Raw genomic sequence first — 21976 nt, 5'->3', positions numbered from 1 at the left:
GGGGCTCCTGCCTCTGCTTGCTCCTCTGCTGCTGCTCCCGCTGCTGCTGCCCGCCGGCTGCCGGGCGCTGGAAGGTGAGCGGCGTCGGGGGGCGCGTCCAAGGCTTACCGCTCCCGGGGTCGCCCGAGCGTGGGCCAGAGTGGAGCCACGGTGAGGGTCAGATGAGGGCTGGGCACACGTCGGGGGAGGCTCCTTCACCCGCGCCGCTCCGAGGACCCGAGGGATTGGTGGGGAGGACGCCCCCGGAGCTGCCTCCGAGGCTCTAGCTGGCTCCAAGGCCCGCGATCGGCGAGTTGTGGATCGCAGGCAGCTTGACTCGGGCTGAGCGTCCCAGAAAGTCACGGCCCCCCTGTGAGCTCTGGTTGAGGGGAGAACCCCGCACTCGCCGCAGAGAAGAGGGGCCCTCAGCGGCCGCGGGAGGCGAAGAAGTGTGGGCGACCCACCAGGCGAGGCGGGGCCTCTGCCGCGGGGTTGTGGCGGGTCGGGGCGAAGCGGGACTCCCAGGTTGGGGGGCGGCGTTGGTTCGGAACCCGTTGGAGTTGAGCGAGAGGTGTGAGTGCTTGCACCCCGCTTTGTCAGGGGATGGCTGCGGGGGTGGAGAGGCGGGGGCCTGTTATTGTTTATGGCATATGGAACGCCAATTAACACCGAGGTGCAGTGTGCACTGGCAATGCACAGTGCTCTGCGGCTCTCTCCGCCTTCTAGCAAGACAGCCGAGTGCTCGGATCTCCACTGAACCCCTGAAGTTCTGGGGTTTGCCCCATTAGCCCGTGGAAAAAGGCTGTTTCTCAACAGATTGTGTGAAAACTACCCAGACGGTGCTGATGCTGAGGGGGTAGCTCCAACTTCCAAATGACTGTACTTGGGTGAACAGGATGCTGTTGGCCCTGGTGGGAGAGCTCACACATAGGCCACTTGACATAAGCCTTGAGGACACAGAGCCACTGATGCTGGTCATACACAATAGACACACACAGAGTTTCCAAGAATTTTGGACCCATTAAATGAGGGAAGAAAAACCTTCCTTAATGTGGAGGGAAGAACCCACAGAAATTTGGGGGAAACTGGAACACTTATTTTTGGTATCTTTAACAACAGATCTAGTCACTTTCTTAGCACAGGAACAAAAATATGAATTCTGTGTAACTTGGTTTGTTCATATGTTCACAAATGGTAAACTCAAGGGTTGGAAGGAAAAAAAGAACACCGTTCCGAAAGAAAGGCATCTTCTTGTGCTCTCTTATTTCCTTTAAGGGAAAAATGTTCCCGTGAGCCCCCACCCCCTTTTATCTATGGGCCCACCGGTGCTGACAGACGGATTCACACGGGTGGACACATGCAAATCCAAGCAGACACAGTGAGGTCGCGCCCACATGTGTGTGATAGGATCTCAGGCGTGAGAAACCAGTATGGGGCTTTGTTGTTGATTGCCTCAAGGGTGTGAGCCAGGGAGCCTGTTGGAGTCTCTGTGTCTCTGTGTCTTAGGCTGGGAGAGGTGACACAGACACACACTTATGGGGCTGTGTGCCGGGAGCAGGGCTCCTGTTGTCAGGTGTGGTGGGTGCTGGTGCTGACAGTGGGGTGGAGGGGGTGTGGTTTGGGTCAGGTGAGCAAGGGCTACCCAAAGAGGCTCACTTCTTCCTCCATTCCTCTTTCCCTCCCTTTCTTCCTCCTTTTCACCCCTTACCATCAGCTAGACCCTCAGAGCCGAGAGGCTGACCAGGAGGCAGAGAACTGATGAGCAGTAGCAGCACAGGAAAGAGAGGGCAGCAGGGCCACTGCCCCAGCCATGTCACCCCTGCCCCCTCAGCTGTGAAGTGGGATCCAGGACTACTCCCTGGCTAGGTGGATGGTGGCTAGGTGGCCAGGCCAGTGTGGGGTGCCCCTAGGAAGTTGCAGTGCCTTCATGTGTGGCTTTTCCCAGTTCCCTCACTTTCACCGAACCTCAGACCGTCGGGTTTTCAGTTCGTGTGCAAAAAGAAAAAGAGAGATGCTCAGACTCAGTCAGAGGTCCACCTACCCACCTCTCTGTCCTCCCTCACTGTGACATGGGATAGTTAGTGATAATACCCACTATCCTAGTGTGACGGAGTCTTTAATGTGTTGTGGGGTGCTTAGCACACAGCCATTATTATTTGGGGATTAACTATTATTATTCTAGGATCTGCTCCATGAGGAGGGGCAGAAGTGAAACTGGTGTGTGTCTTACCTGCTGAAGGGAGGTTAGAGGAAGGAGTGATGGGGGGCAGGAAGGTTGGTCTTGGGAGAAAGTTGTCTCCCCACTTCCACCTCCTTTCTACTCTGGGAGGGATGGGATGGGGAGAGAGCTAGGTGGGGGGGCAGCTGTCCCTGTGTCCTGCCCACCCCCCAGCCCTATCTGGAGCTTGAAGCGTGAGATGGGGAGACTTGGTGGTCCCGCACTGTGGCCAGTGGGCAGGGTTAGCTAGGTCCCTCCCCACTCCCAAACTTTATGGGCAGGCTTTGTAGCCTCCGCTCCAGCCTTCCATTTGGCTTTGCCAGGATTTGGTTTGCCCTGGGCCTAGGGGGAGGCTTTTGACTCTCTGCATTATATTTAGGCCCAGAGTCCTGAGCTGTGGGTGCGTTGGATCCATTGGTTAGGTGCTGTCTGGCACCTGGTTGTTCTATCTCCCTCCACACTTGGGGTCCACCAACACTGCATCCAAGGCACTCATCAGGTTCACATGAAGATGGAGCCAGGGTCCTTGCCCTCTCCTGCCTTGGTTAAAGAAACACCCCTCCCCTTGCCCTCTGATTGCTTACCTCCCCCCTAAACACAACACAAATTGCCCTCAGATTTACCCTCAGTCATAGAGAAGCAGGGCCTCCCTGTTGTTCACTCTCCTTTTGAGTAATGTTTCCCAGTCCCCCAAGCCAAGATCACTCTCCCCTTCAGGACCAAGAACCAGAATGTGAGCAGCCTAGGAAGGTGAGCAGACCCAGGATGGGCATGAGATGAGGAAGGGTGTCTGGGCCATAGGGTACTTACACCTCAGATAGGATGGAGAAGTCTGCTGAGAGCCAACCCTTTTGAGAAAAGAGAAACCGTTCCCAGATGGGAGAGGTGGGGACGGGACAGCCCCCTCCCAGCCAGGCCGAGTTAGCTGGGTAGCCGCTGCAGGGCGCCTGGTCCCCTGGGGAAAGAGGCAGTGTATGAGCCCATCTCTTCATCAGAGGCAGCAGCGGTGGTCCCTGAGGAGGTGCTAGCTGAGAGGGGTCAACAGGCCTGGCATTTCTGTGGCTTGCTCACTTGTAGAGTTAACTCTGGTGCCCCCCACCCCATCCCTGTTTGTCAGGAGCTAGCACTTCAGAGCTGCTCCTGAAGGAGAGCGGCAGGTATTTGGGGGAACCAGTTTGCCCATCACTGCCTTCCCTTTAGCCAGAACTGCTGCCGCCGCCGTCTCTGTGGCCTCAGCAGCTTGGAGCTAAAGCCTAAGCTGCCGTGGGCAAGGCCTCCGCCACCCGGCCTTGCACTAATTAAACAGCATGAAGAGGCTGAATCACCAGGCCTGCATAGTTTGAAAATTGTAGCCCTGCTTGTTGTGCTGAGTCAAACTGGTTTGTCAGGATTGGGCAGCTGGGGAGGTGGGGGTGCGGGGGAGAGGCTGGGAGACTAGGTACAGCTGGGCACCTGTTGGGATGAGAGAGGCCCCCTACCCCAAGGGCTGCCCTGGCCCCTGATCTCCTATCACCTCCTGTCCCTAGACTCCTGGCCAGGCCCACTGTGGCTGCAATCCCAGGGAAGGGCCCAAAGGCCTCACAGAAGGGCTAGCTGTCCATCCATATGCCTGGCTGGCAAGGCCGGAACTGGGGTGGGGGGCGTGAGTGAGCACTGAGGCATCTGGGCTCCTTGCTCTGTGCTTTTTCCTCCCTTCTCCCTTTCAGGTTTATTTAATTATAAATCCCCACGATCTGAGGAGAAGAATGGAAAACAAAATGTGTTCTCTGTTTTGAGATGTCCCCTCCCCTGCATCCCAGATTTGAGGGCCAAGGGGCCATGAGCAGGGAAGGGAGAGGTGGCCCCGGGGTGAGTTAGGCTCTTCTAGGTCCCATAGCAAGAGCCCCTCAGGTCCTCTTCCTTCATGGGCTGACTGCCCTGAGTGTGCAGGTTGGTACACGCATGTATACACACTGACACATAGGGTAGAGACAGGATGGGAGAAGACAGGACAGATGCCTTTGGCTGGTTGCCTGAGGTGGGAACCCCATCAAGAAGGAGGGGGACCAACTCAGGGCTGGCATGGGGTTTTCTCCCTCTCTTTGCAGCCAGGGCTGTGCACCTTCTTGTCCAGACTCTACTCCTCTATCCACTTGCTCCTACACGCTGTGCTGGCCCAGCCCAGAAGTGTGACCTTCCCTGCCACCTCAAAGTCCCAGATCTGGAGCTTGGGCTTTTTGCTTCTGTCTCTGGAGGTTGTTGTTGTTTTTATTTCCTGGGTCTCACTGACATGGAGCAGTGTGCTCTGTATGACGTGGGGCCTGGGGTGCCGTGGGGTCTGGCAGCTCCATAAAGTTGTGTGTACTTGGCCCTTCACCAGGGCAGTGGCAGGCTCCCAGCTGGTGCCTCTGCACCAGGGCCACCCAAAGAGGTCTTCAGACATAGGCTGGGTACCCATGATATTCTCTTCTTGCTGGGTGCCCAACTTGTGTGTGGGAAGTATTGCCTGAAGCTCTTGGGACTAAGTCTCTTCATGATGCCACCCCCTCTCTAAGGGCTCAGTGCTGAGGACAGTGCCATTGTACTGGCAGGGAAGTGGCCTGCTGCTTGGGCAGGGGCTGTACTTGGGGAGGCCACACCCAGCTGCACCCCAAATCATCTTTATGTCCCTGCCCCACCCCCAGCCTCGTGACCAGTGACTGCTTCGACTGGGCCAGGGCCCCAGGAAACAGGCCTGGGGCTTGCTTCTTCCCTGCACCTCTGGCCAAGACTGGCCTAGCACCTCTGCTTTTTTAGCAGACACTGCCCTCTCCTAGCCCTTCCTCCACTTCACCTGAAGACTCATCTCATGGAAAGAACACACTTGCAGTGTGTGCACGCACCCGTGTGAGTGGCATGTGCATTGGAGGATGCACCTCTGAGGCTTTATACAACCTGTAGATACTGATATTTGTACTGTCTGCAAGGTCTTGTGGCCTGTTTTGGTGCAAATGGGCACGAGCGTGTGCAGCCAATGCTAGTTGGGTGTGAGTGCATAAGAGCACATCCCTGAGTCTGTAGAGAAAAACCGGTGTTCATGTTTGCACTTGACTACACTCAAGACTGTGATTTGTGGCCAGCAGTCGTATGCAGTTGGGTGTGTAAGGAGAATGTACTATTGGGTGCATGTGCCCTCCGTGTATGCGTATGTCTCTGGAAATCTGCACATACGAAGACTGTACGAGTGAGGTTTTGCCTAAGGCAAGCCAAATCTGTGTGTAGGAAAGACTCACTGTATGTGAATGCCTAAGGAAGACTAATCTGTTTATACCATATGCATCTGTGTGTCTGAAAAAGGCCGAGGCCATGTATGAAGTGGTGTGTGTGTTTGTGGGCGGCTGTGGCTTTGTGTGTTTTTGTCCACCATATGTGTTGACTTGTCATTCTTTGGCCCTGGTGGCAGAGAACGAGCCCAGGCACTGAGGACTGGGTAATGCTCGTGCATGTGTGTATTTGTGCACAGGCAGGAGCCACACAGCTGTCGCCACGTGGCTGTGCTCTGTGGGCCTTTGGTAACCTGAAAGGGTGCTGCTTCACTTCTGAGCATCGAAGCCCCAGTCCCAGAAAGCCCCCGACCCTGCTGTCCTCTTCCCTGCTCGGTTTTGAGGGGCTGGTGGGGTTTCCAGTCTTCTAGAGCCCTGCATCCAAGAATGGCTGCCCTTTTCTCGTTTCCCTCGGGCAGCCACATGGGGGGCAGAGGAGGATGGGGGTGCTGTTGGCAGCTGGGGAGTTTGGAGATTGCTCACTCAGTCCTCTTTTGTCCTTATCCCGTGCATCTCACATCCTTTACCTCAGCATATGTACATGCACACACACGTGGGGCACACACATAGCAGAGAAAAGGTGGGCTCTGTTGAGTTGGGTCTGTCCCTCTCCCAGTGCCACAGTTACATTCTGGGACCCCCTTCCATTCCCTTCCTGAGGGTGGGACATAGGCACCTCAGGGTCTCCCTCTTCTGAAGGGAGCAGGCCCCTCCCCTCCTCCAGAGAGTAAGCCTCCTCCCCACCAGGGTGACCGGAGCCCTTCCTCAGGCACACATGACTCGAAATCCAAGTCCTCTCCTCATTAATGGGAAAAATGTGCCGAGATTGAGCGATGGCCAAGGCTGAGCGATGGCCAAGGGCCGATCCCCGCCCCCTCCCTCCTTCTCCCTCTCCCGCTCCCCAGAAATTAAACAGAAATGAAGAGCCTCCCTCCCCCCTGCTTCCCCCCACCCTCCCCCTCCCTACCATCCCCTCCCTCTTCTCAGAGCCAGCACAGGGCTTGTTTTAAACTGTGGAGGAATCTGGCTGGAGGGGGGAGGGGGCTGAATATTTGGGTTTAAACAGTTCCAGATGGGTTTGGCACAGGCTGAGCAGAAGGAAGTGAGGGAGAGGGAGGAGGGAGGCAGCCCGAGGGAGCGGTGGGAGCCCCTGCCTGCTCGGGTGGCGGGCAGCGGGCAGACAAGCAGGCGGACTGGCTGGCTGGCTGGCTGGCTTGGGGGGGAAGGGGTGCACTTGGCTCCACTGGCTCCAGGGACAGGAATACTCGGCTGCTGACTGGAGAAGAGGCCACTTGGCAACCTCCCTCTCTATCTCTGTCTCTTTGGGCCTCCCTGTCTCTCCACCTCACTGTCTTCTTGTAGTCCTTGACTGGCCATCCCACTGTCTGGTCCTAGACAGCCGACTCTATCCAGATCTGAGCCTTCCACCATCCGCCCCAGCGAGGCCCCTGATCCACTGCCTCTCTCCCCGCCTGTTTCTGGGCCCCTGCTTCTGCCCATCTCTCCTTCCCTCCCGTACCCCCCTGCCAAATGTCTGTGTCTATGTGTCTGTCTGCCAGAGGGGCCAGGCAGGCCACCAACCACGAGGCTGGGATAGCTCACCCTGCAGCCAGGCCCTCCAGGGACCAGCTCCTCTGGTGGAAGACCAGGGAGCCTCACTCCCCCTTTGCCTTACATGCCGGTCTGGGGCCACAGCTGCCTCATGCACCATCCTCAGCCCAGACCCAGACAGCAGGAAACCAGTGATGGCCACAGGCCTGGATCCCATGGGGTTTGGGTCTTTCTCCTCCTCCTGGGCAGCCCTAACCTGCCCTGCTCTAGCTCAGGGAGGAGCTGGCTGCTCTGGCTCCCAGGCTATGAGAAAGGAGTTGGCATCTTTCGTCTCAGAGAGCCAGAATCGAGAACCTGATTCCTAGGGGAGTGGGTTTATGTCAGAAACCTAAACGGGCCCCTCCTATGGCTGAGCAGGAGGAAACAGATAAGAAGCTGAAGCTTGGAACAGGATCAGTGCTGTGACAAAGCCCCTGGCCCTGGATGCACAGAGGAAGGCATGTAACCTTGATTTGGGGGTCCAGGGAAGGCTTCCTGGAGGAGGTGACAGTTGGAGTGGGATCTAAAGGATACACAGGAGCTTTCTCAGATTTCTCTATTCCTCCTTTCCCTGTTCTCCGCTTCACACTGCAGTCAGAGTGCTCTGGTTAAGGGGTTAGTTGTGGAGTCAGACCTGCATTTGAGCTACATCTCAACCCTTCACTCCAAGTTCTTGCAGTTTTGCCTCAGGCCATATAGCAACTTTAGCTGGGCCTCAAGTTTTCTCACCTGTGAAAGACGTGCACCACCAGCACCTTTATCTGAGGATTGTAGGAAGAACTGAGCTAGCTTGTAAGGAGCTGGTCTGGGTCTTGCTGGGTCACCCCACCCTCAGAGAGCATCACTGCCCCATCCCCCAGAGGTGGTTGAGTGGAAGGTTGGGTGGGGGCAGGCTCTGCCCTGGAACTGCCCTCCCCTTCCCTGGGCATGTGTGGCACTGGGCCTTTGTGTCGGGAATGGAGTCAGGGGAGAGGCCTGGGCAGCAGGGTCTGGAGCAGAAGGTCCTTTGTTCCCGGATAAAGGGCCTGCCACCCCTTTGTGTGGAGATCAGCAGAGCCTGTAGGTGTGTGAACTGGCCCCAGCTCTTGCCTGGGGTCAGCAGGAGATACCTACCTCCAACTGGCCAACCTGACCTGACATCTTGGGGGCTGTGTCATTCCTGGAGATGGCTGCAGGGTCTTCTCTGGGTCAGGGTAGCTGAGAGGACTTGGGGATGGGGTGGGATGGGGTGATGCCTGCTGAGAATCATTCTCTGGTGTCCTGGCCTTTCCTGGACAACCTCTTTCTCCTCATCCTGAGCATGGCCTCTGACCTTTGTTCTTCTGTTGCTCCCCAGAGACCCTCATGGACACAAAATGGGTGACTTCCGAGTTGGCATGGACATCTCATCCAGAAAGTGGGGTAAGCCTTCCCCACCCTCTCCCCTCAGTGTTGGTTGCCATTTAGGCCACTCCCTACTCCAGCGTCCATCCCCTGGCCTCACCGGGGCCTGAGAAGGGCTGCCCACTGCCTATCAGTTTCTCCTCCTGTGCCATTCCCATCCTCTGCATCTGTCACCTTCTTTCATTGCCTACGGGTCTTCCTCACCCTCTCAGCCTTCAGCCTGCCTATGTGCCCCACCCCCCACACCATCTTTGTCCCATTCTCCCTCTGCCCACCCCTTACCCTGCCTTTAGCCTATCCCCATTCCCTTTCCTGCCTGACAGTGCTTTGCGTGTCTTCCCCAACCATCTCCCTCCTTTCTGGGTCCCTGGGTAGGGCCCTGGCTTGGGGACCAGAAACCTTGGTTCCAGATCTCTAACTTGGGTTGTGATTTTAGCCAGGCAGTTTACCCTTCTGGGCTTCACTGTTAAATTCCTGTAGTTCTGACATTTCTAAAATACCCTCATTAACCTCCCTGGGGGTGCCTGGGTGGCTCAGTCCGTTAAGTGTCCAACTTTTGCTCAGGTCATAATATCATGGTTCACGAGTTTGAGCCCCGTGTTGGGCTCTGTGCTGACAGCTCAGAGCCTGGAGCCTGCTTTTGATTCTGTGTCTCCCTCTCTCTCTGCTCCTCCCCACTTGTGCTCTCCCCCTCTCTCTCAAAAATAAGTAAATAAACTTTAAGAACAAACAAACAAACAAACAAAAACCTCCCTACGTGGCCTTCACAACTGCACTAAGCTCTGAAACACTGGGGTAGGATGGCACTACAGGCCCTCATTCACCAGGCCTGACTGTGTGACCTTGGGCAAGTCTCTCCCTTTGAGGGTCTTGGCTTCTTCTTCTGGAGAGTGGGGACAACAGATGTACCTTCTCATGGAGTCGCTGTGAAGGATAAATGTGACAGTGATTGCTCCGTATTGGACATTGTTACAAGTCTGTTGTATGGATCAAACTGACTTGATTCCCTACCACCTCATTTACACCCATCCAGTCCCAGCCTCATTTTACAGACAATGAAATGGAGGCATAAAGATAACACATATTATAGCCAATACTCCTATAATACTTATCAAATGCTCCGTTCTAAGTTCTTTATTCCTTTAAAGTCATTAATTCCTTATACATCTTTATTCTCGCCATGTTGCTGGGGGGGAAACGATGGTACCAGGAGGTTAAGTGACTTAACCTGTAGTCACACAGCAAGAACAGGGATCAGAACCCAGACAGTCTGCACGTTCAGCCACTACACCACAGAAGCACTTCTGTAGAGTAAAGACAGATCTGGGCATGTGGTACGCACCTGGCAAATGCTGGTGCTCATTCTGTCTTTTTCGCTTGGTCCATGCACAGTGGGAAGAGGTGAGTGGCTATGATGAGGCCATGAACCCCATCCGCACGTACCAGGTGTGTAACGTGCGAGAGTCAAGCCAGAACAACTGGCTCCGCACGGGGTTCATCTGGCGGCGAGATGTGCAGCGGGTCTACGTGGAGCTCAAGTTCACCGTGCGCGATTGCAACAGCATCCCCAACATCCCTGGCTCCTGTAAAGAGACCTTCAACCTCTTCTACTATGAGGCTGACAGTGATGTGGCCTCAGCCTCCTCCCCCTTCTGGATGGAGAACCCCTACGTGAAAGTGGACACCATCGCACCTGATGAGAGCTTCTCCCGCCTCGATGCTGGTCGTGTCAACACCAAGGTGCGAAGCTTTGGGCCGCTCTCCAAGGCCGGTTTCTACCTGGCCTTCCAGGACCAAGGTGCCTGCATGTCGCTTATCTCTGTGCGTGCCTTCTACAAGAAGTGTGCATCCACCACCGCAGGCTTTGCCCTTTTTCCCGAGACCCTCACGGGGGCCGAGCCCACGTCGCTGGTCATCGCCCCCGGCACCTGCATTGCTAATGCTGTTGAGGTGTCAGTGCCACTCAAGCTCTACTGCAATGGCGATGGGGAATGGATGGTGCCCGTGGGAGCCTGCACCTGCGCCACTGGCCATGAGCCAGCTGCCAAGGAGTCCCAGTGCCGCCGTGAGTGGGGACTGGCCTGGGGGAGGAGGGGAGGACTTGGGCCAAAGCCACCTACTGCCTCCTACCTGCTACTTCCTACCTGCCAGTCAAGGAGGTCCAGCATCAGGTCTGAGTCAGAGGGAAGAAAGGGAAGAGGGGCATCAGGTGCATAGCATGTGGTGTAAGAGGGGAGATGAGAGAAAATGAGGAGACAGACTGGAATCATAAGAGAAAAAATGGAATTCGAGAGGAGAGACATGGAGAATTGTTGATAAGGAGGCACCTGGCCAGAGAGTCAGGAAGCCAGCAGAGATGCCTGCTTTGTTTGACCCCAAGTGAACCCTTCACACTGGAAGTACTAGATGGGGTCAGAGCTGTGGGCACAGGGGCTGTGGGCACCTCATGCTTGTGCTTTTACTTTGAGGTCTCATTTCCTTGAGAGGCAGTATATATAGCATAGGGGTCAGGGGCCCAGTCCCTGAAGTCTGAGTCCTAACTCTGTCAGTTAGCACCTGTGGGACCTTGAGCAAGTTACTTACTTTTGGACTCTTTGAACCTTGGTTTCCTCTTATGCAAGATGAGGACAACAGTGGTGATTGCTTTATAGACCTAGAGTGGGCTTCAGTAAGTCAATGCATGTGAAGCTCTTGGAACAGTGTCTGGCACATGGTGATACAAGCACCACAGAGGTGTCACAGTTTCAACTGTCTCAGGAGCCCTGGGACACATGGGTGACAGGGATTCCCTTTAATCCTTATTTCATGCAGGAGGAGGTTAGGAGGCTTGTCCATGGTGGCTTGCCAAGACTCTTAAGACCTTACAATGCACTACACTTGCAGCTATAGCACCTGTTCATGAAGGGTTCTCATTTGAGCATCATCACAATCCTGTAAGGTAGTTTCCAGTGATCTCCCCTATTTTGCCAATAAGGAAAATGAGTCTCAGAGATCAACTGTACTCAAGGCGTCATAACTGGGAATGTGGGAGCTGGGGCCACAGCCTCATCCTGCTTTACCATGCAGGACAAGAAGCCAAGGGCATTGCTTTCTAACCCCTCTGCTCCAGTGCTTGTAGCTCTGAGGGGTGGGAGCTGGCTCTTAGCACAGCCCTAGGTATGAGGGGGTGGTGGCCCAACCTGGTTGGGAGGCCCCGTGTTGGGTGTTGTGGCAAGGTGGATAGAACCTTGCCCGGCCCCTCTCCACTTCTCTATGGGAACCTGCCCCAGACTTCCTCTTCCTAAGTGGAGAAAGGGGGTGGGGGTGATGAGCCTGACAGCCTGAAGAGGGGCTAACACTCTGCAGGTCCCTGGCAGGAAATATATGCTGGTTCCCCAAGCAACCAGTCGGGCCTGGCCTCTGGCCCCTCCCCACTGCTCAAAAGAGCTTGGGTGGAATATCCCCTTAGTGAGGGGAGATTAAACCCCAGAGAAGGGCATAGCCCCGACGCTGGGCATTCCATATTCTAGTGACCTCCCGAGAGGTAGTCATAAATGAATAGGGTGACCACATGCTTTCATGTGTCCCGAGGCCGGCCTGGCTTATGCTCATTATAACATGATTATTCCTAGTGTCCCTTTTCACTCTCAAAATATTTCAGTTTGAATAACAAATTATATGGCTGTCATAGATATGCAGAATACCACAGCCCAGGTCCAGGGACCCAAATGTAGATGGCAGGAGAGGAAGCAGAGTAGAAGGGATGTTCAGGCATCCAGCCCTGGGCTTGCTTTGGGGCCTGGGGTGCCTGTGGATGCTTCAAGGCCTCTGAACTACAGGTGACCCCCGCCTTCCTGTCTGCTGTCTTCTATTCTCACCTCTCTTCAGCCCCCCACCCCTGTCCAAGGGCAGAAAGGAGCTGCAGCCTTTCTCGTGGTGGGTGGGGAGAGTGGCTGGTCCTGTGAGCACAGTTGTCTATGAGGACATAGGAGTGGCCATGAGGATCCTAGGAGTGATTTTCCTCAAGCTTCACGGAGGGGTGGGAGCGTGCTGGCAGAGTAGGGTGCTCCCGGCCTGCCAGTGGTCTCTTCCCCACCCCTCCTCTTCCTTCTCTCTGTCTCTTCCCTGCCTCGACAAGCCCAGGCTGCCCAGGTGATGGGGCTGACGTCTTCGCCCATGAGGCCCCAGGGTAGGGGTGGGGGGGCCAGGGCGGGGAGGAATCCGCTGACGTGGGGTTTCCACGGGGCAAAAGGGCCTTTTGTAGCTGCACTGGAGTTAGGCAATCCCAGCATGGCCCCCACAGTCTTGGAGGTGGAGGGGCCAAGTCCTGTGTTGGGGGAGAGCCAGATTCTTACAGATCTGAAGAGCATGTTCATCCTCCCTCCTGCAGCCTGTCCCCCTGGGAGTTACAAGGCAAAGCAGGGAGAGGGGCCCTGCCTCCCCTGTCCCCCAAACAGCCGCACCACCTCGCCAGCTGCCAGCATCTGCACGTGCCACAATAACTTCTACCGTGCAGATTCGGACTCTGCAGACAGTGCCTGTACCAGTGAGTGAACTCCCGGCCTTGCTCTCTCCTGCTCGGGACCTTCCGTCTGGGGGCCTAAACAGTTGGTTGCCATGAGTATCTATTTTCCAGATAGGGAAACTGAGGCTTGGGGAGGTTAGATATTGTGCTTGCTATGCTCATGAGTATCCATTTTCCAGACAGGGAAACTGAGGTTTGGGGAGGTTAGATGTGCTCTCTCTGCTCACTGGAAAGTGACTGGCCCTGAGCCAGAATCCAAGTCAGCTCACCCAGCCTTTCCACCAACGTTGAATAAACGCTTACTTGCTCCTAACCAGGCATCAGGAGCCACTGGGGTCTAGTCCCTTGCTCCTTCCACTGTGTAGAACTACTGTTCTCTTGGCCCAATGCTAAGCATAGAGGGGGCCTTATATCCCTGGGGCAGTTTAGTGTCCTGCTTTCTCCCTGCTGTGGCCTTTGGTGCCCGGCATTGTGCCAGACAGCCAGAGATGTGGAGGAGAATAAGATATAGTCACAGTCCTAAAGGAGCTTGAAACCTGGTGGGAGAAACAGATGTGAAAACAGATAATGACCATATAATGTGTTAAGTGCTGGGCTGGAAGGATGCCCAGGAATTGTGTTATAGGAGTGCAGAGGACAGGAAGAGGAAGAATCAAGGAAGGCTTCCAAGAGGAGGTAACACCTCAAGTTGAGCCTTAACGGCTAACTAGAGTCTTCCCAGTGAAGAAGTATAGGAAATAAGCAGAGTATCTTATAGGCAAGGCAAGGAGGGAGGAAGCAGCGGAAGCAGTTTGCAGTATCCAGGAACTTGGGGGGAAGGGTGGTGCTATGGCCCAAGTTCACTGCTCTCTCCCTCCACCTTCCTCCAGCTGTGCCATCGCCTCCCCGGGGAGTGATCTCCAATGTGAATGAGACATCGCTGATCCTTGAGTGGAGTGAGCCCCGGGACCTGGGTGGCAGGGACGACCTCCTATACAACGTCATCTGCAAGAAGTGCCGTGGGGGCCCCGGGGCCACAGGGGCCTCAGCCTGCTCTCGCTGTGATGACAATGTAGAGTTTGTGCCTCGGCAGCTGGGCCTGACAGAGCGCCGGGTCCACATCAGCCATCTGCTGGCCCACACGCGCTACACCTTTGAGGTGCAGGCAGTCAATGGTGTTTCGGGCAAGAGCCCTCTGCCTCCCCGCTACGCAGCCGTGAATATCACCACCAACCAGGCTGGTGAGGAGGGGACACAGGAGGGTAGGGCCTGGGTCATTTTCTCCCACACAGAGCTCAGGTTGCCCAGGGCTTGTCAATGGACCACCAGGGCTCCCTTGGGAACTGGGTCCTTGGGAAGGATGCCAGGGCCCAAGGAGCACATGGTGAGCCCTCACCCCTGCCTCTTCCCATAGCCCCATCTGAAGTGCCTACCCTACATCTGCACAGCAGCTCAGGCAGCAGCCTGACCTTGTCCTGGGCACCCCCAGAGCGGCCCAATGGAGTCATCCTGGACTATGAGATGAAGTACTTTGAGAAGGTCAGAGCCTTGAGGGGCAGGAGGAGGCCTTGGGGTGAGAAAGCTACCCCCGGTAGTGTAAGGGGCCCTTGGGAGCCAGGTCTCAGCAGTACTGAGGCAGCTACAGGTGGGCTCGGGGCTGGCAGGGGCTGAAGGGCTTCAGGATCCACTGAGGTGCCTCATTCCTCCTGGTGTTGCAGAGTGAGGGCATTGCCTCTACGGTGACCAGCCAGAAGAACTCAGTGCAGCTGGACGGGCTGCGTCCCGATGCCCGCTATGTGGTCCAGGTCCGCGCCCGCACCGTAGCTGGCTATGGGCAATATAGCCGTCCTGCTGAGTTTGAGACCACAAGCGAGAGAGGTACGTAGCCCACTGCACCTGTTCCCGTTCACCTCCTACTTTCCATCCCTCCACTTACCAGTCCCCTCCTGGTCTCCAGGCTCTGGTGCCCAGCAGCTCCAGGAGCAGCTTCCTCTCATTGTGGGCTCTGCCACAGCTGGGCTTGTCTTCATGGTGGCTGTCGTGGTCATCGCTGTTGTCTGCCTCAGGTACTCCCAGGCCCGGTTTGCTCCCATAGGCTGGCAAGAGCTTCCCTTTAGGATCCTAGAGCCCACATGTCTCATAGGCCCTTGTGGGCCCAGGCTCTCCTTGCTGCAAGGCCCTCTCTAGTCCATGCCCATGTCCTTATCCTCTCCCCTGCCTGTTGCCTGGCAGATCCCCTGGGGGACCAAGTCTACCGAGCCCCTTGCCCAGAGACCCAGTGGCTGCTGTTACCACTGACTGTGGGACCAGACGCCGGGCCATCCCCTATGCACCCTGCCCCTCTTGTGAGCCTGAGGGTTCCCTGAACAAAGGGAGCTCTTGGACTTGTCTCAGGCCTTGCCTCCACCCTGCCCCCTCCAGGAAGCAGCGGCACAGCTCTGATTCGGAGTACACAGAGAAGCTCCAGCAGTACAGTGAGTTTGTCTCTTTACCCTGTTTCCTCCCTCCCCCCCCAACATTCCCTTGGTCCCTGCAGGGCTGGGACATACCCTTTCCCCTGCCTGGGGTTTCTTCCGTTGTACTTCTATCCAAGACAAACCCTCCTGCTTCCACTCAAGGGCTGTTTCCTGAGCCCCTACCTCACTCCTGCTAGCCCCAGAGATGAGTGAGAAGTGACCTCTTTCCTTAAAGGCAGTTAATCCTATGAGAAAGACAAGATACATACACACAGGGGAAGAAATGAGAGAACAATTAAGTGTTAAGCTGGGTGTTCCTGCTATCAAGGGCAGTAAGAATTCAGAAAAGAGGAAGCCTTCCTGGAGGAGGTGGCCTTGGGCTAAGCTGTGCAAGGCGGGTTGAGCAGGGTTTAGAGAGATGGGAGAGAGCATTCCTGGCTCAAGGAGCCTCTGGAAGACAGTGGGTGGGGTGGGGAGAGTGCCCAACTGTGGGGGCAGTGAGAAGTCTGGTTTAACAGCTGCCAGGCGGGGAGCAGGGCTGGGGAGTTGTGGCCAGTAGTCAGAGGGTCGTGAAAGGCAGGCAGAGGAGTTTGGACTTGACTCCACCATAGGTAATCCGAAAGGCTCTCAAGCTACAGAGTAATACAATGTGAGTATTGTTTTAGGAAGACAGGTATGCTGGATAGATTGGTGGGAAAAGTCCAGAGGCAGCGAGCCCAGCTGGGAGACTGTTGCAAGAGTCTGAGTGTTGAAGGCCTGGATAAGGTCAAGGGCAGTGGGAAAGAGGGGAAGAATGAATCTGAGAGAGGTTTTTGACGTGATGAGAGATGAGAGAGAAAGAAGAATAAGAATCCTAGGTGTCTAGCCTTTATGGTCACTAGTTCTCACGGAGGGGATGGTGGGGAGGGACAGGAGGGAGCCAACTGGGGCGCCAGCAGAGAGGAATATGGAGCAGACCTACTAGCAGGGAGGGTGCGAAATGTGCTCCAGTCAGGGTGAGAGTGGGGGGCAGGGCCCTGGGCCTGAGGTGCAGCCTGAAGAGTTCCCTCACTGCCCCCAGCCCCAGCCCAAAGATCTAGCCCCTCTCATGCTCACCTTTTCTTCCTCTAGTTGCCCCTGGAATGAAGGTTTATATTGACCCTTTTACCTACGAGGACCCTAATGAGGCGGTGCGGGAGTTTGCCAAGGAAATTGATGTGTCCTGTGTCAAGATAGAGGAGGTGATTGGAGCTGGTGAGTCCTCCTGGAGCATGGTGGGGAGGAGAGGCTGGCAGTTACCCTGGGGAGGGGCTGGCATGCACTGGGAACAGGGTGAATCCTAGAAGCCACTTCCTACTTGTTCCCTTTGCCCTGCAGGGGAATTTGGGGAAGTGTGTCGGGGTCGGCTGAAACAGCCAGGCCGCAGGGAGGTGTTTGTAGCCATCAAGACGCTGAAGGTGGGCTACACGGAGAGGCAGCGGCGGGACTTCCTAAGTGAGGCCTCCATCATGGGTCAGTTTGACCACCCCAACATAATCCGGCTAGAGGGCGTGGTCACTAAAAGCCGGCCAGTCATGATTCTCACCGAGTTCATGGAGAACTGTGCCCTGGACTCCTTCCTCCGGGTAAGAGCCAGCTCCCAACCCTCTTCCCTCCTGTCTGCCAGAGAGCTAGGTTGGGCAAACCACACCCTCCCACAAGGTTAGACAGACCCTCCTCAGGTCTACAAATATTCACCGAGGTGACATGGTGCAGGGAAACAGCCAGGGCCTTGGAGCCAGAAAGACCGGAGTTCTCATCCTGACTCTTCACTCTACTGCCAGTGTGACCTCAGGCTTTACTTAACCTCTCTGAGCCTGAGCTACCTTGGTTGTAAAATGAGTGGTCAGAGCTATTTGGATCCTCACTGGGGCTCACTGGGATGTTGTACACACACAGGTGGGCAGGCAGGAGGGTCTTGGGCAGGCCCTGGGCCAGTAGGGAAGTGATGGGCCCACCTGAGCTTGCGTGTTGCCTCTAGCTCAACGACGGACAGTTCACAGTCATCCAGCTGGTGGGCATGTTGCGGGGCATTGCCGCTGGCATGAAATACCTGTCCGAGATGAACTACGTGCACCGAGACCTGGCTGCCCGCAACATTCTTGTCAACAGCAATTTGGTCTGCAAAGTCTCAGACTTCGGCCTCTCCCGCTTTCTGGAGGATGATCCTTCTGATCCTACCTACACCAGCTCCTTGGTACAGGAAGCAACTGGGAGGGAGACTGGGGGCGGGGCCAACCAGTCTGGGGCTCGGGGCTGGGGACCAGCCCCGAGTCATAGGGTGAAGGGCGTGTGCCCCCCCCACCAGGGCGGGAAGATCCCCATCCGCTGGACTGCCCCAGAGGCCATAGCCTATCGGAAGTTCACCTCTGCTAGTGACGTTTGGAGCTATGGAATCGTCATGTGGGAGGTCATGAGCTATGGAGAGCGACCCTACTGGGACATGAGCAACCAGGATGTGAGTGGGGCCAGCCAGAGTGGTCAGGTGGATGGGAGTCTTTGAGGAGTGAAGCAGTGGCTCACTCCAGGTTTCCCTATTCTCTGTTCAGGTCATCAATGCCGTAGAGCAGGATTACCGGCTGCCCCCACCCATGGACTGCCCCACGGCCCTGCACCAGCTCATGCTGGACTGCTGGGTGCGGGACCGGAACCTCAGGCCCAAATTCTCCCAGATTGTTAACACCCTGGACAAGCTCATCCGAAATGCTGCCAGCCTCAAGGTCATCGCCAGTGCCCAGTCGGGGTCAGTATCTCCACCTCTTTTCCCCGCTCTGCTTTTGAGGCAGCAGCCCTACCCCTGCTTCCCTTGCTATCGAGATTCACTAAGTCTCTCTTCTCCCCACAGCATGTCACAGCCCCTCCTAGACCGCACGGTCCCGGATTATACAACCTTCACAACAGTTGGTGACTGGCTAGATGCCATCAAGATGGGGCGGTACAAGGAGAGCTTTGTCAGCGCGGGGTTTGCATCCTTTGACCTGGTGGCTCAGATGACTGCAGAGTGAGTGTGCCTCAGATTTGGTGGGGTAGGGCAGGCGGACCTGAGCAGGGCCCAGAGTGGTGGACAAGAGGGGAGGGACTGACCCTGCCCTTGGTCCATCTGCAGAGACCTGCTCCGGATCGGGGTCACCTTGGCTGGCCACCAGAAGAAGATCCTTAGCAGTATCCAGGACATGCGGCTGCAGATGAACCAGACACTGCCCGTGCAGGTCTGACACCTGACTCCCACTGGGTGGGTGTCCCCCCCCCCCCAAAGGACTGTGCAGGGACTCTGACCAGCCGGCTGGACTTTTGGACTTTTGAATGCCTGGTCTTAGGCTGTGGCCCAGAAGATGGAAGTTTGGGGAAGGCCCAAGCTGGGACTTCTCCTACAGGCCTGTGCTCCCTCCCCAGGAAGTGTCCCAAACCTCTTCATATTGAAGATGGATTAGGAGAGGGGGTGATGACCCCTCCCCAAGCCCTCAGGGCCCAGGCCTTCCTGCTCTCCAGTGGGGGATCCCCACCACCTCAGACTTTGCTGTTCTTCAGTGCTGAAGGTCCTGGCAGGGTCAGGTGGAGGATAAGCCTGGGTTCTATAGGGCCCAGCCCTGGCAGGGGTCTGGCCCCCCAGGTAGGCAGAGAGCAGTCCCTCCCTCAGGAACTGGAGAAGGGGACTCTGGGAATGGGGAAATGTGACACCCCATCCTGAAGCCAGCTGACACCTCCAGTTTGCACAGGGACTTGTTCTGGGGGCTGAGGGCCCTGCCCCACCCCCGCCCTTGGTGCTGTCATAAAAGGGCAGGCAGGGGCAGGCTGAGGAGTAGCCCCTTGCCCCCCAGAGACTGACTCTCAGAGCCAGAGTTTGGATGTGTATGTGTGTTTGTGTGTGTGTGTGTGTGTGTGTGTGTGTGTGTGTGTGTCTGTGCACGCACTGGCCTGCACAGAGAGCATGGGTGAGCGTGTAAAAGCTTGGCCCTATGCCCTGCAGTGGGGCCAGCTGGGCCGTCAGTGGAATAAAGGCAATAAGAAGATTCTCTTGCCCCTTCTCTTTGCACCTCCTGAGGTGGGATTCCCTCATGCCCTTAGATTCACAGTCCCCCACTGCCAGCCCTCTTCAGAATTCTCTGGAGTCACTGGGAGACCAGTTCCAGGCTAGCCAGGCTCACCTTCCTTTTTGTGCTTTGACCTTATTGCATCTAACTTCTTGGAAGTGGGTGGTAACAGTAGAAAGCAAACTGCCCCCGAGTTCCTGCCCAGGTGTTCCTGGGGCCAGGGTAGAGCTTGAGTCTGCACGGTGTTACAGAGTCCTTTCACACCCATTGTCTTTAAGGGAGTGGAGGACAGAAGGGGTTGGTCAGCTCCCAGGGTCACGTGGCCTTGGACAAAGGCCTCAGGAACCCACTGGTGTTCAGATGCAGAGGCTAGCTCTTTTAAGCAGCATCAGACTCAGAAGTGTGGGTACTCTTTACTGAGCGTTTACTGTGCTCCAGGCTCTGGGCTAAAATACTCCATTTATACATGGATCTTTATTTAATCTCCCAACAACCAGCCAGGGAAGGAAGTATTTTTATCTCTTTTTTTACAGAAGAGGAAAGGGAGAGGTTAAGTAACTTGCTGAAAGTCGCTGAGCCAGTAAGTGAGTCCCGGGGCTGGGATTCCCACCCAGAGACTGCCTACACACTTGAAAGGTTCAGAGGATAAATAACAAGAACCAAGGAGAGGATTAGGAAAACAGCTTCTGGAAATGTCAAAGGAGAAATCCGGGGGGGGGGGGGGGGGGGGGGGCCCTCAGAGGCCCCTTGGATGCAGAAACACGCGGGTTGGAGCGGGGCAAGTGCAGTCGTTTTTCCCAGTGTCAGGAGGGACCGTCTGGCAGTAAACCTCTGCAGGGCGTGGAACAGGTTTCCAAGGTACCCGCATTCCCTAAATCAGAGTCTTGGCTGGACCCGGTAGGGGGAGGGGCGTGGACAAATCCTCATAGATCTCAGGGTTCACGCGCCACGGCCCCACACATCTCCCAGACGTTTCCTGGCAGGGCAGAGTTCTCAGTGGGGGAGGTAACCCGGGGTAGGCGCTGCTGCAGCCGGCCGGGAGGCACGGGGTAGCTACTGCAGGTGCAGGGGACCAGGCCCTCCGAGTCCGGCGGGCCAGCGAGCTGAGAGCCGGCGCAGCGGGGCGGGCGGTGCGAGGGGTGGACTCCCCGCCCGCTCCAACCCCTCCCGCCGTGCGCTCCTGCGCTCTGCTGCTCCCGCTACTCCCTACTCCCGCCGCGCCAGCTCCTTAGTATTCCCCCCACGGAGCCGAGCGCCGCCGCGCAGCTGCAGTGGCTGGTCCGGGGGAGGGGCGCCCCGCCAGGCTCGGCCCTCCATGTTGCCGAGGGTCTGGAGGGGGTGGGCACCGAGCTCCTCCGAGCCCTTCTTCCGTGGCCGGGGACTGCCAAGGGTGGCGGGGTGGGCGGGGAAGGGGGGGTTGTCGGCGCGAGGTCCCCTTGGGCCCAGGCGCCGGAGCTGTCAACAGCGCGAGGTGTTGCGGGGCCGCTAGGGGAGGGGACAGGGTGCGGAGTGGCGTCGTGCACACCCTGTGCAGCATTCCGGGGCTGAGGGTACAGATAAAGGGGAGGGGCCTTCCAAGCGCCTGCTCAAGTGTCCACTTCCTGTTCCTGAGGCTATGAGGTGAGGAAGGGCCTGTGGCCCAAGTCTTCCTGGACTGACCCCCTCAGCGCCCTACCCGCCACTTTAACAGTCTTAGCGGGAGCCTGGGATGGGGGCTCCATCCGGAGAGGTAAGATATCGCCCCCTACTGGGTCCGCAAGGAGGGCTGGATGGTGGACGTTGAGCGCCATGGGAGGAACTGGGGGCCAGGAGCCTTACAGAGGGGGCACTTGGTGTGTGCACCCCAGGCCGAAGATGTCGAAGGATGTCGAGGGTCGTCTTGAATCCAGAAAGCCAAAGTACGTAAGACATTCTGTTGGATGTGCCCTGTGCAGCCCACCGCACACACCTCCCTCCGTGTGTGTTCAGATTTGTACTCCCTTGCATGCCTGCCTCTCTCCTTTCACTTAACCACTGAAACAGCAGACAGGGACACCCTACACTTAAACAAGCCATACCCACACCATGTGTCTAAGTCACCTCTTTTATTCAGGTTCACATGTCCTCGTTACAAAACCCTCTCTGTCCCAACTACCCAACCTACACATGGCTAGAGCTTTGGTGACTGAGAAGAGGTGGGGGAAGGGATGCAAAGACCACAAAGCACTAAAGCGGCCCCCTCCTTGAAGTCCCTGCTCTGGTACATTCCTAACTGGGAGGCCTAACCCAGCTAACCTGTGTCTGTCTCCCAGGGGATTGGGATGAGTCCTGAAGACCTCCGCTGAACTAGGATGCTGGGAGGCATGGGGCATGGTTAGGGCAGAAAAAGAATGAGGGTATTCAGGAGGGGTCTCTCTTTTCTGGGGGCAGAAAAGGAATGAGAGGCAGTGACGTCTTAATCTGCCCAGTCTTAGTTAATTACATACTCCTGGGGGCAGAAAATTAGATCTCCGAAGTTAGTGCTTAAAAAGGGAAGCCAGTGGGGCAGGGGTATTGAG

At 56.4% G+C, this 21976-nt stretch overlaps 1 protein-coding gene and 1 long non-coding RNA gene across 2 annotated transcripts in view; both read left to right on the top strand.

The window, feature by feature from the left end:
• Positions 1–39: 39 nt before the first annotated feature.
• On the top strand, positions 40–18721 carry EPHB3 (EPH receptor B3). Its single transcript, XM_029939722.1, has 16 exons — positions 40–74; positions 8405–8469; positions 9844–10516; positions 12821–12976; positions 13825–14175; positions 14349–14473; positions 14653–14812; positions 14892–15000; positions 15356–15408; positions 16501–16623; positions 16747–16994; positions 17390–17605; positions 17717–17866; positions 17958–18151; positions 18254–18409; positions 18515–18721. Exons 2-16 carry the CDS (start codon positions 8413–8415, stop codon positions 18621–18623), a joined length of 2880 nt encoding a protein of 959 aa, XP_029795582.1. The 5' UTR covers positions 40–74; positions 8405–8412; the 3' UTR covers positions 18624–18721.
• Positions 18722–21092: 2371 nt separating this feature from the next.
• LOC115292726 overlaps positions 21093–21976 on the top strand; it is a 37620-nt gene continuing 36736 nt past the window's right edge. Inside the window, exon 1 of the long non-coding RNA XR_003909108.1 lies at positions 21093–21168. This is a non-coding gene — a long non-coding RNA (uncharacterized LOC115292726). The remainder of the gene's footprint in view (positions 21169–21976) is intronic.

This window comes from Suricata suricatta, chromosome 5, assembly GCF_006229205.1.
Source record: "Suricata suricatta isolate VVHF042 chromosome 5, meerkat_22Aug2017_6uvM2_HiC, whole genome shotgun sequence".
Taxonomy (NCBI): domain Eukaryota; kingdom Metazoa; phylum Chordata; class Mammalia; order Carnivora; family Herpestidae; genus Suricata; species Suricata suricatta.
This window is presented reverse-complemented; position numbering and strand designations above follow the sequence as displayed.

What these genes read in the sequence shown, in the direction of transcription:
- EPHB3 (XM_029939722.1), top strand. Translation starts at nt 8,413, where the DNA reads ATGGACACAAAATGGGTGACTTCCGAGTTGGCATGGACATCTCATCCA. An exon ending in CAAGGAGTCCCAGTGCCGCC is followed by an intron (nt 10,517 to 12,820) that starts GTGAGTGGGGAC and finishes TCCCTCCTGCAG; the next exon opens with CCTGTCCCCCTGGGAGTTAC. An exon ending in GTGGCTCAGATGACTGCAGA is followed by an intron (nt 18,410 to 18,514) that starts GTGAGTGTGCCT and finishes GTCCATCTGCAG; the next exon opens with AGACCTGCTCCGGATCGGGG.